This window comes from Synchiropus splendidus, chromosome 13 (assembly GCF_027744825.2).
Source record: "Synchiropus splendidus isolate RoL2022-P1 chromosome 13, RoL_Sspl_1.0, whole genome shotgun sequence".
Lineage (NCBI taxonomy): Eukaryota > Metazoa > Chordata > Actinopteri > Syngnathiformes > Callionymidae > Synchiropus > Synchiropus splendidus.
Genome location: NC_071346.1, coordinates 10357861 through 10370474, shown reverse-complemented (window position 1 = coordinate 10370474; position 12614 = coordinate 10357861). Strand labels below are relative to the sequence as shown.

Here is a 12614-nt window from a genome sequence, read left to right as displayed (position 1 = left end):
TATAGTATAGTGTAGCATAATGTAATACATTATAGTATAGTATAGTATAGTATAGTATAGTATAATATAGTGTAGCATAATGTAATACATTATAGTATAGTATAGTATAGTGCAGTACAGTATAGTATAGTATAGTATAGTATAGTATAGTATAGTATAGTATAGTGTAGTATAGTGTAGTATAGTATAGTATACCATAGTATAGTACAGTATAGTATAGTATAGCATAATGTAATACATTATAGTATAGTATATTATAGTGTAGTATAGTGTAGTATAGTATACCATAGTATAGTACAGTATAGTATAGTATAGCATAATGTAATACATTATAGTATAGTATACTATATAGTATAGTATAGTATAGTATAGTACATGCTACATGGTATTATACAGCACTATAGTATAGGACTGTAAGCTACCTACTATACTATCTAGTAGACTATGCTCATATATAGAATATATACTCTACTGTACTAATAATATATCATTGCACATTATATGGATTAATATATTATTAGTAGCATGAATGTATTGTATAGTATTGTGTATTACAGTGTAAAATATAGCACTATCCTATAGTACACAATACATTCCTATAGTATAGTATAGTACTATACAGTACGATTGTATTGTATAGTACTATTCTATGTGGTACTAATGGATAATACGCTACCTAGTATACTACAGTCATATAAGGCAACCATAAGGTACTACATACTACATGACAGCATAGAATAGTATAGCATTGTATACTATAGTATAGAATAGTATACTACAGTATAGCATGCTTCCCTATGCTAGACGACACTATACTGCACTCAGCTGCACGGCAATATATAATACTTAATGATATCATACGAGTACAAGCTAAATGTGATCATAGAACATAATTCAATGTAACACCACGGGGATGTTTTGAAAAGCCCTCACACTTCAGCACGTCGCTCAGAAGCACTGCTGCAGTCTCAGACTGTCACTGTGGACATTTTGGCTCACTGCATTATTAAACCACCCAACACTAGGAAAATGCTGCATTTAATGCCAGTGGCCATTTATCAGCTGAGCGCTGAACACCTGAGACAGTCGTTTCATTCACTCCGTGTCATGTTTCGGCTTTCTTGATATTTGTTTTTCCACTGTGTCTCTCTTCACATAATAAGGCATGTAAATGTGTCATGACTGAAACCAATACACATTCTTCCCTCTCTTCGTTTTTCCTCATTATATCAGCCTCTTTTGCTAAATTGAAGTGCTCTCCAAAATGTTTCATTATATCATGCCTTTTATTTAATATTTAACCTGTTTTCCTCTCAATAATTCCTCTGCTACTGCGCTGCACGGTCTGGAGAGACAAACACAGACAGTTATTTCGCCGAGGGCTGAGAAATAATGCCGCAGCGATGATGGATTTTTTAACTGTTTAATATTCCTCGCCACTTTAATTCCAGCCGTTTATTATTTCTCCCAGCTCCGTGAGCCGGAAGATTCGGGTGACTTGAAGACGAATTCACCGGGAAAGCGCACAGCAAGTCAGTCCCGTGTCAGTGAGGAATATTTTAAGATAGAGAGAGAGAAAACGTGTCAGGTTTTCAGAGTTTTGTGTCGGTTACAGCGGGATTTTAGGCTAAATCTGCATCATAATCCAAACACACGTTTTTGACAGTGAGGTTTCTGTGTATTGAAGCTCGCTGTTAAACGAACCCAGGAGACATTCTACATTTCTTCTTAAAGCACTAACACTCATCCTCTCCCCTGTCGTTCATCCTATCCGTTGTACTTAGATAGTTTTTAGGAAGTAAATTCCAGACATTAATAAACTCCACTTTCTTGCTTGTGAAATGGCAAACGTGATTGGTTGTGCTGTGCTGGTGATCTAGTTGTTGGAACACTCGAAAAAGTTGAAAATTCTGACATCATTTTTATAAATGTTTAGCTCTCCGGGCCACATACATTGACTTGCAGACCGAATGTGGCCCCCAGGCCTTGAGTTTGACACAGGTTTTAGACCAATGGTTCTCAACTTATTTATCACCATGGACCGGTCTAAGCTTAAAGCTTATAAAACGAAAAAAAATACAATGGTACCTCGGTTCTCGGCCGCAATCCGTTCCAGACGGCTGTTCGAGAAGCAATTTGTTCGAAATCTGAATGGATTTTTCCCATTACAATGAATGGAAAAAGAAATGATGCGTTCCAAGCCTTAAAACAGTCTTTTGTAGGAGTGAATGTAGAGTGTCTGCTGCAGGTGCGCTGTTCCTCTATGTGTGTGGCCGCTGCATGTGGGAGGGGTTGCTGAGTGAGTGACGTCTCTCCAGAAGTGAAGAGGTGCCCGGTGCGTGTCCAGCTCTGAATGTGCGCTTCTGTGCAGTTTGGCTGTGACAAAGTCATAAACCAAGTCACGCTCTGTCCCAGACTCGCCTCATCCCTGTCCCAGCTCCAGCCCACAACAGGACATCAAACCCTGGAGTGTGGAGAGCGAGCACCTCCCCTGTGACACTCTACCACGGTCCAGTGTGGAGACAGGAAAGGTTTTACACCTCAATATAAAGAAAAAACAGCCAGTAAATGTAGCTAACTGGACACGTCTGCATACAGAGGCTGCGTTATACACAATAACAAAGCGCGTCGTGGGTCAGCTGATCGGTCCGCGCGCATTGTGTTTTTACCGGCTTTTTTCGGGGGCGTTCGAGTTCTGGATTTTCCTTCGAAATCTGAAGCATAAAAATCTGGAAATTTTTGTTTGAATTCCGAGATGCTCGAAAACCGAGGTACCACTGTACTTAATTCTTGTGCGGCCCGTTACCAATTGATCCACGGACCGGCACCGGTCCCTGGCCCGGGGGGTTGGGGACCACTGGTTTAGAGCAAGCGCTACAGTGCAACACTCCAACTGGGGGGATATACCTCTTTCTGGATCATGCATCATGAGGAGCTGCAGCCGAACCGGAACCTCGCCTCCTGCCACATGTGTTTACTCCTCGGCGAGGGCCACGGCCGCCCTTTTGTGTTTCACACTGAATAAAACTGGTGTTACAGAGAGCTGTCCATCACTGGCCTCACCCGAGCCTGCTGGGAACTGAACTGTAGTTAATTAGCGCACAAAGCCGGGGGGACAAAAGAAAGTTTGGGAGTGAAGGGGAAGAAGGAGCGAGCCACAGCTCTTGAAAAAAAAAAGGATGAGGGAGTAAAAAAGGCGGGGGGGGGTGGTGGATTTTTTTGGGAAGGCTTGCTTTGCATGTGTGTGTTCCTGTGTAGGGCCGACGGGGCGGCGGGGCGGGGGGTGTTTGGGGCAGACAGAGGAGCTGACAGTATGAAGGGGAGCCTTGTCCCCGAGCTTAAAGCCACCGTCAGTCAGCAGCACACACTCTGCTGGAGTCTTGGGGGGGGACAATGGTGGTCGTGGATCTGCTGGAAACAGACCTAAAAGGAGAAACTGTGAGACAGAGACTGCAAAAGGTCAAAGCATGACATGAACTAATGAGGGCAGGCGGTAGGTCCAGACCAGCCTGAGCTCTGAAGACATTACAGTGATGGGCAGTAGACTGCATCTCCTTTCACAGGACGCCCAGGGCCCGGGGTCACGCTCTGCTCGCAGCGTAGAACATGTTTCAGAAGGCTGAGAGGTGATTTAAAAATAGTCTAAACTTTAATTCCACTGCATTTTCAACGGTAGAATGGCACCTCACTCCGGATATCTAAATAACCTTCACGTGTCTCCTGCTGCAGGTGACACACCGCAGAAGAAACTTCAAGCAAGAGTGAGTCAGGCAGACATCAGTCGTCAGCGTCAGACCCCGCTCGATAAGCCGCGGGGGTCGCATCGGCGTCCGTTTCACGCCGCCGCTGACCGACGTGCGTCCACGCCGGTGACACCTGCTTCCAGAAACCCAGCGTCGTGTGTCCGCTTTGCTCGGTTCGCCGGCCAATTGCATCCTTCCTCATCATCGCCCTCATCCTCAAACCCCGTGCCTGAAACGTCAAGGCACGCAGACGCAGGGAGTGCAAACCGGAAGTCCATGCTCGCGCCCCTTCGAAACAAGAGAAGATGTGATTTAGTGGCTTGTTTTTGATTACAGGAGTTATAGAGGTGAACAAGAATTCCTTACAGAAAGTGATCGAGTCACTTCTGTCCGGATGGAGAAACACAAGCATGACATCACAAGACGATGAGGTCATCCACAGACGGCTGCTGCTGAATGACTCACCTGCCAATCAACATTGCATTGTTACGAGAAATGTATATAAATATATTGCCACATATATATATATATATATATATATATATATATATATATATATATATATATATATATATATTCAGGAAAAATGTAAAAACAAAAAGAGGATGCCACAGTGTGTGTGTGTGTATATATATATATATATATATATATATATATATATATATATATATATGGTTGTGGTTTTCATCCAAGCACTCCGATTTCCTCCGAAGGTCCATCATTTAAACAGTGACTTCATGTACGCGTGGGATTGTGACTTCAAGTCCCCTGTGTGATGATCTTTACTGGGTGTCCCCTTTTTTTTTTTTTGATTAAAATGAATGTCTTTAAATGTTGCTATCATGATAAGCATAATTGAACATTACATCCCTCGTACAGACGCTTTAAATTATTAATAACAACTTGGAACTCATTTGTCAATTGGCGTTTTATTAAACCGCAGGCTTTTATTTGTTAATACCCCACCGGACGTGGTCTCTTGCTGGTCTCCGCCTTGACTCGGATGGACCCCCCCTCCTGCCCCCTCAGTGTCTCAGTCCCACAGTTGCCATTCCGACGCACATCGGGCTGAGGAGCAACAGCTACACGGAGTTCGCCAAAGTGCTCCACGGCGCCCGCGGAGCCGGATTTCTCCCGTGCGGACGGAGCGGACTACACCTGAGAGATGCGCTGCAGGACGGAGCCAGGTGGTCGGTGAAAACCCCTCCTCTCCCACAGGGAATGAGAAGAGGCGCAGAGGAGGACAAGCCTGGACCCCAGTGAATGAAGAGAGCCAGACTCGGCTGGTTGTTTTATTCCGAGGTACGTGGGCAGGATGGGGCGCTGAGAGCCCCCCCACCCCACCATCGCATCTGAAGGCATGAGAGGAACACGGAGCTCGTCTGCGGTGATCTGACTCTGCCTGCGTCCGCGGGTCCAGTGCGCGCACATTTCTTCATGTTGCAGAGTCCCGGTTTATGACAATGGATTACCTGCTGTGGCTGTGCAGCCTGGTCGTGCCGCTGGTTCTGGCTGTGGAAGGTAGGTGTGAGACGCAAACAATGGATGTAGATGCTTCCCGAGCATCATCTTAATTCGTGATGAGTTGCATTTTTGCGGATGAATTGTCTTTGAAGTGCAAATACGCTGCGTCTCATGTCGGTGTGATGACATCCCCAGCGGTTCTCCTGCGGCTGCCCTGTTGCTATTGTCCCTGTTGTTGTCACACCCACAAGCTTAGTGAGAGGTTGCCCACCTCCCTTCCAAAGAGGTGCTGCTGGAGAGCACCCCCCCCCCAAAATTTTTTTTATATATATACCGTCCACTCCGACACTCATGTGTTCATAAGAGCTATTGTTTGTGAATTTTAAAATGAGCAGGACCTTCATGGCTGGACCAGGTAGAGGGTCCGGATGGTCCTCAACTCTGTTGATCCCCCTCGCGACGGAGAAAAGAACGTCGTCACCAGCCAGAGAGGGAGGGAGAGTTCAAACTGTAAAATCTGATTCTGCTCTGGGAAACAAAGAAATCCGATTCATGGCTTCACTGTCTCACCTGTCTGACAACTGGACTGGCGTCAACGTCCTGGTGAACATGTGTAGATCACCGCTCCACTTCATGTTTGACACAGCGTGTTGGTGTGTGCTTTAGCTGCGACACTGACACAACATGTATGTTGCTTTGCTGCATGTTTACCCCTTGAGATGCTGTGACAAGCTGTTGCTCGCCACTTCCATCAAGGCACGGAACCATCTCCCTCGTTTTTCTGATGAACATTTCCAATGATTAATCTTGAAAACACCCAGAAGCGTTGTTAACATTTACCACTGAGATTCATTAGTCGAGGGCAGGAGTCTTAAACGCGGAGATTTGTTGCGAGAAACAAGTAATACAATGGTTTTCACCTGAGAATAGAGCAGAGTATTAATAGAGAAAATCATTCATTTAAAAACCAGCGGATGTGAAGGGAATAATTCGTGTTGTGAGAGACATTTAAAAGGAGCGATTATGCCTGAAACGCTTTCATTATGCCAAAAAAATGGAGCTCTCCCAAGTCTGGAAATGGCTTGTGTGATGAGAGAATATTGGAATGATATATTCATTTAACCCTTTCAGCACTGCACGACTCAATAATGGGCGGTAGTTTAACATTAAATCCTGTCTGGTTAAACTTACAAGCGTGTACTTTCATGTCTGTACAAGCGTCACATGACCCCCTGGGGGGGCGAACGGGGGTGATGTAATTGATATATGGCGGTTTTACCCCAAACCTTGTTTTCCCAAGAGCCACTTACCTGATTAAAAAAACACCGTTGGACCACCTACTAGAAAATAACACCTAAAAACCCGCCAAGTTTTGTGATACTGGAGGCAGATTCGGTAATAAAAACGTGTCAAATGAAGTGTTTATACATGCAAGTTCTCAAAAATGTATTTTTAATCACAAAAATATGAGAAAAAAAATCCTGATATAGGCTAAGTCATAGTTTAAATAGGTTATATAAAAGTTAAATAGGGTTATATAAAAACTTGAATATAGCCACCATCGTGACTTATTGTGCTATTGTCAAACTGATGCAAAATAAACAATATTTGGTTGTTTAAATGGGTTTAAATGTATGTATGGGTCCATCATGTGTCTCAATACCCAAATGGAAAGATGGCTGCGTGCAGTGGACCAGCTCAGTCAACCTGTGGTGGCCAGGACCACCGCTGTTGTGGTTCCTTCACCGCATGGACCAGAGCGGATCAATGGCCGTCCCCGCAGCAGCACCGCTGGGACGCACATGTGGAACATATTATATGACAAGTGTGAATTAAAGGTCAATGGTTTAACAAGTATGCCGCAGCTCCCAAAGCTCTCTTCATCAGCCGGGGAGTGTGGCTCCAGGGAGGAAGCCCACTCACCCACCCACTCGCGTCCAGTCGGCTCCTCCTCCCTGAACACTGGCAACATCTCTCCCTTCTCCCTCCCGCGCTCGCTGTCCAATCTGCCTCTCTTGGACCGCAGCCAGCCCGATCCCTCATCAATTCTGGTGTCACCGAGCAAATCGATGCAGCGGCAGTGGCCCCGCCGGTCCCAGCGGGCTCTCGCACCGAGATGATCAGCTGGTTTCCCAGTAACTAACTCTCAGTCGCGGGCTCACAGGTTAACTAATGTTTGTCCTCTGAGGATAAACACCAAGGGCAGGCCGAGCTTTCAGCCCTCCTGCGATCCGGCTGCTCACTCCGGACCGTGTTTTTAGCAGGGAGCTAGACGCACCAGTGATGACTTATCTCCTGCTCACAACCGCAGTGAAGAAGAAAAAAAAAACCCCGGCGCGTGTGACACTTTTATGTCGTATTACTCTCATTTACAGTCAGCGTTTATTGTGCGCTTATTTTTAAAGCTCATAAAACAGAATGATGACTACCCAGAAAACCCTTCTATAAAATAATCAAGTGGCGGCGGATGTTGGGGGCGCTGATGATTTTACATGCGCTCACTCTCCCGCCTGTAAATATCAGCGAGAATAATTATCTGTTGACCTGTAAATGCAGATACGAGTCGCCCGCCAGAGAGACTGAATTAGGTCAGCTCCACTTGTTCAACAGCTGCACGTCACGCCTCAAATGAAGCGTTGCGGAAGGAGATACACATTTTAGGTGAAGTCAACCTTCAAAAAAGTCCCGGTCCATAAGGGACGCGTGACTCTTTCTCCTCATTTGGCCTTGTTCGGACAGGCTCCGAATTTTGGGAGGAAACTGGAGTGTCGTACAAAACTCCTGGGAGGAGACTGACTTGGTTTTCATTTTTCCCCGGTTCACTGACTGTTATTGGCACCAAAGAAGTGAAGTAAACAGGAAAATACACACCAGATTAAAAGGGTAATTTTTGTGTTTTCATCATAGCAGCGGTCTTCCATCGAAGTGTTACATGTGGATGACAGCAAGATTTCACCCGAAAACCAAGCTGCAGGTCCACGAAGGCATGACAAACTGCAAATTCCGATCTAATTCAGCCAAATTAGTGCGGAGAAATACCCTTTTCATGGGGACCAGTATGGTGGCGCTACGATTAGGGCACTCTGCAGACACCAATGTTAAGGGTGCCAAAATTTAGGGCGTCGCACAATAGCTGGTTCCAGTCATCCACGACCCTCTGAGGGCCTGAAAAGGACTTCAGAAATGAGTAGGGGGAGAGCATCTCAGGAACCTCATGTTACTTGGTTCATGACACATTGCATTGTGATATAGAGTATTTGGATATTCTAGTCAAGTCAAAATGTTTTACTGAAAACAACTTTTACTTTATATATTTTCTCAAATACTAGAAAAAGACATCAAGAGATGAAATACAGATATTGGATTGTAGGTCAACGCATCACGATTTACTGGTCTATTGGTATTTTTTCGTGTCATATATTCATCTTTTTAGATCAATGATCTCATCAAATAAAATGAGGCATGTAAAGCAATATTAACATTTTTTAACTTGTAGTCTGGGACCGACTAAATGACTCATTTCCTCTTGTGTTAGGTTGCATTTTATGCTGTTTTTAATCAGGTCTGTTTCATAGTGTGATGTTGCTGTAAGAGAGTCCAGTAACCCCTTGTCTGTTGTAGCCTTGACGTCGACCTATGATCCCCATACATCGCTGTAGTCTTGCTATGCTGTGTATTGGGGTGTAGTACCCAAAGGTTTCAAGCCTTGTCATGACACATTAGCATGTGCTAATTGCTAAAGCACTGAAGCTAAGCACCACAGGTCGTTTTTTGGGATGTTTTTTCTCCGTTTTACAAGGTAAATCATCTTTGTCAGTAGCTTACTTACTGAATAAATGCTATAAAAACGGGGTGTTTCTCAAGTGTCGGCTGTTGAAAATCTAAAACAAAGCTTTAGCATTTAAGGTTAGCGCTAGCTTCACGTGTCTTTGTAAAATGGATAAACCATGCCTACTTCTCATGGGACGTCAGTAGTTTCACGTTTCCGTGTACGACCCATGGAGCGTCCAGTTTGGCTCGGTCCGTGTGTGGAATAAAAGCGGTTTGATTTGTGAATCTCTTTGAATGTTAAGCGTAAATTTGAAGTCTCACTCAGTTTTCACCTCCATGCATCTGCGTGTTTGATCACCGTCTGATCACAGTTGATATTCTCTGCTTAATATTTGATATGTTTGCATGTTGGCAGCGAGTGACAGCGTTGTACAAGGCGAGGCCTCCCTTTCATGATGCTCTCACAAAGTGAATAAAACATTAGCATGTGCGCGCTGCCAAAGCGTGTTGAGAACCTAGAGATGTGTGGCCTTTTGGCTGATGGTGATAATAAAAGCAGCAGCAAATGCCACGGGTGGTTGATGTTCTGAAGTTCCCTCTGCTGCTGCGTTTCTTCCCTCTGGGCCCGAGTGACTCCGGAGCTGCTGTAGGTTTATGGGAGACGCGAGATGGGGGGGTGGCTAGCTGGATTGGAGTTATGGAAACTAGACCGTCTCAAAGGTGTTGTGAATTTATTATATAAAAAAAAAAACGGAGCTGTGGAACAAATTAGATCTGCCTCTGTCTGAACTGTGAATTGTGATGACACAGTTTTGCTGAAACAAACCAAAATCCTTTTCATGTCGGAGTGTTAAGGCTGAGACTCTTATTCCCAACTGTCACTCGCTGGTGCTCTTAATGGCAGAGTCAGGGGTCAAGCTGAGGGTTTCCCTTGAAGAGAGTTCCGGGCCCTGCAGAAATAGTTTTTAGCAGAAACAAAACCCTCAAAGGAGACTCAGATCAGTGGTCAGCTGAGGCTGAGCGCTTCCGTCTGAACCCGTGGGCTCCGGTAGCGAGGAGGGAAGTAACAGTGGGCCGGATCAGACACCGGGGACGAGTGTGGTACACGGATCAGCAGCGTGCTGTCTTGCAGCGGTGAGACCCGAGTGCAGTGGAGCAAACACAACAGCAGCTGAGTTCCCTGATTAGTTCCCTCATCCTGGCTCACGTCCCGTAAATCTGTTCTACAATCTTGTTCACATTTGTGTTTTTGGGCCTCGACAACGGAAATTAATAACATCTGCCAGTCAAGAAGGGAAGCAGCGAGTTTTGGAATTGAGCAGAAGAGGAGTTAAAGACCTCAGAACCTGCTGTAAATGTTCGTTTTGGACCACATCGTGGAGATGTGGACGCGACGGCTGCATTCACCATGGTGTCTCCTGAGACCACGATGAGATCACGGTGAAGTCACTCAGCTACTCGCTCCGAAAACACATCCATCTTAATGTTTCCCAAGAATCAAAGTGAGGGCCTGCATTCATTCACCTGCAGAAAGGTTCCATGAAAACCTTCACACATGACTACACACACTGTCTGAAATGTTAATCCATGCACCAGGAAAACAAGCTAATATAGCGCGACATCAGAGGCGAGCAGTTCAATTTCCTAAAGGGCCACAATGTGACTCTTGTGAGGGGCCATCTTGCCAAAAGAAATGCGACGGAAAAAAATCTTAAGTAACAAGGATGAAATGAAGCATAGAAGGTTCAATGGAATGACGTGTAAATATGGTATGAACCCTATAAAAAAATAATTTTACATGCACTTTATTTGAATAGAAATCATACTAAAACAATGGACCAAATATTGAAGAAGAAAAGGCAATTTATTTCCAAATATATTTTGAATTTTCTTTCAACGAATTTTGAGGAATATACTAAAATGACAAACAAAAAAGAAGACACAAAAATGTAGTTGTGAATGTGTCCTGGCTAAAATGGAAACAGGATAAAACAAATGAGAGGAAATAACAACTTATCAGTTGTACAGTTTTAGTCTGACCTCATGAAGGCCGCAAAAACACCGGCAAAGGACCGCATATGGCCTCCGGGCCGCACGTTGCCCAGGTACATCTTACAGTGAAAATGTCAAACTAAATCCACATTATGATAATTAAATAAAAATAAAATAAATAATCTCATCATGAACTGCAACAGTTGAAGAGTGAAAGCATATATTTCAGTTTCGACACCACTGATCTGAGAGACAAACTGCATGAAGTCGGAGGTATGTTGCACCATACCTCCGAAATTTGGAATAAAAAATTCCATTTTGAGTAGTGAGATTGCAACCTACTGGAGAGGAGGAGCAGAGTTTTGGTGAAGTAACAGATAAATAGTCTTTGGAAAGCAGGGGTCACTAGAGGCAACAAATATCCCAGAATAAAGATCCAACCGTCTCCATCTGCATCTCTGGCATCATGAGTTAATGTGTTCATGTGAGGAACCATAGTGATAAATGATATTTCTATCTGTCTTTGGCAGTAACAGCTCTTGGTTGAGGAAAACTCTCGGAGATAAAGCGTTACTTGGTTGACAACAAGATGTGGCTGAAACTGAAGTTGCCTGTTTCATTAGTGAAGCTTTATGTGCCGAGGTTTTTTAGCTGTCGTATCGTGAGCCAAACTCATTTTCTGGGTCGATGCCTGTGGCTGATTAAACTAATACAAGCGGACCTTGATGAATGTGTTAATTCTGTTTCTATTCTTTAATGGAACTACCTGTTCTTAAGCTTTTAATGCCTTGAAGTGAGTCTGGAGTGGAGACTGGGCAGAGGGGGGATAGACGGCGAGGAAGGGGGGAGGGGTTTTCAGGAGCTGAGCTTTGGTTGGGGCTTTATATGTTGTTGAATATGTGTCGGATCGGCTGTTCGTCGTCAGGAATCCAACCTTTCCGATACTTTTTGAAACTGGTCTTTGAGAGAATATGTTTTACATTGCCGGACCTGTGTCTCTATCTGTACTGCTGACCTGCAACTTTCTGAAAACCCCCTCCCCTGCATCATTTCTCCATCTTTGAGGCCCAAGTCTGAAGCACTTGTCCATGTCGCGCCTCAGTTCTTACACCCAAGAAATTCCACTCGAGATATGAGGTGAGATTTGGTCCCCAAAACAACATGGCGGTGACAAAGCAACCACATGGAAGGCTTGAGTTGCCTTTGTTTTGAAACAGAGTTAGCTTGGAAAAGCCCCTTGCTAGCTGAAAGCCTGCTTCCCCTTCGATCTTGTGTCTTTGTTGAGTTGTAGTTATTCACCTTCACCTTCTTCTGCCGCTTATCCGGGGTCGGGTCGCGGAGGCAGCATTCGGAGCAAGGAAGCCCAAACTTCCCGGTCCGCACAAACCTCCTCCAGCTCCTCCCGGGGGATCCCGAGGTGTTCCCAGGCCAGACTGGAGACATCATCTCTCCAGCGAGTCCTGGGTCTTCCCCGGGGTCTCCTCCCGGTAGGACATGTCCAGAACACCTCCCCAGGGAGGCGTCCAGGGGGCATCTGGATCAGATGCCCGAGCCACCTCAACTGGTTCCTCTCGATGTGGAGGAGCAGCGGCTCCACCCCGAGCTCCTCCCGGATGACCGAACTCCTCACCCTATCTCTAAGGG

At 45.0% G+C, this 12614-nt stretch overlaps 1 protein-coding gene across 7 annotated transcripts in view; it reads left to right on the top strand.

Moving 5' to 3' along the window:
- Nucleotides 1-4795: 4795 nt before the first annotated feature.
- Nucleotides 4796-12614, top strand: part of ephb3a (eph receptor B3a) — a 35611-nt gene continuing 27792 nt past the window's right edge. For all 7 annotated transcript variants that reach the window (XR_008416368.1, XR_008416369.1, XR_008416370.1 and 4 more), the window contains exon 1: nucleotides 4796-5264. Coding sequence is in view for 4 of the 7 variants with exons in the window: in XM_053882724.1 (XP_053738699.1) it covers nucleotides 5201-5264 (64 nt within the window). In the remaining 3 variants the exon portion in view is untranslated. The remainder of the gene's footprint in view (nucleotides 5265-12614) is intronic.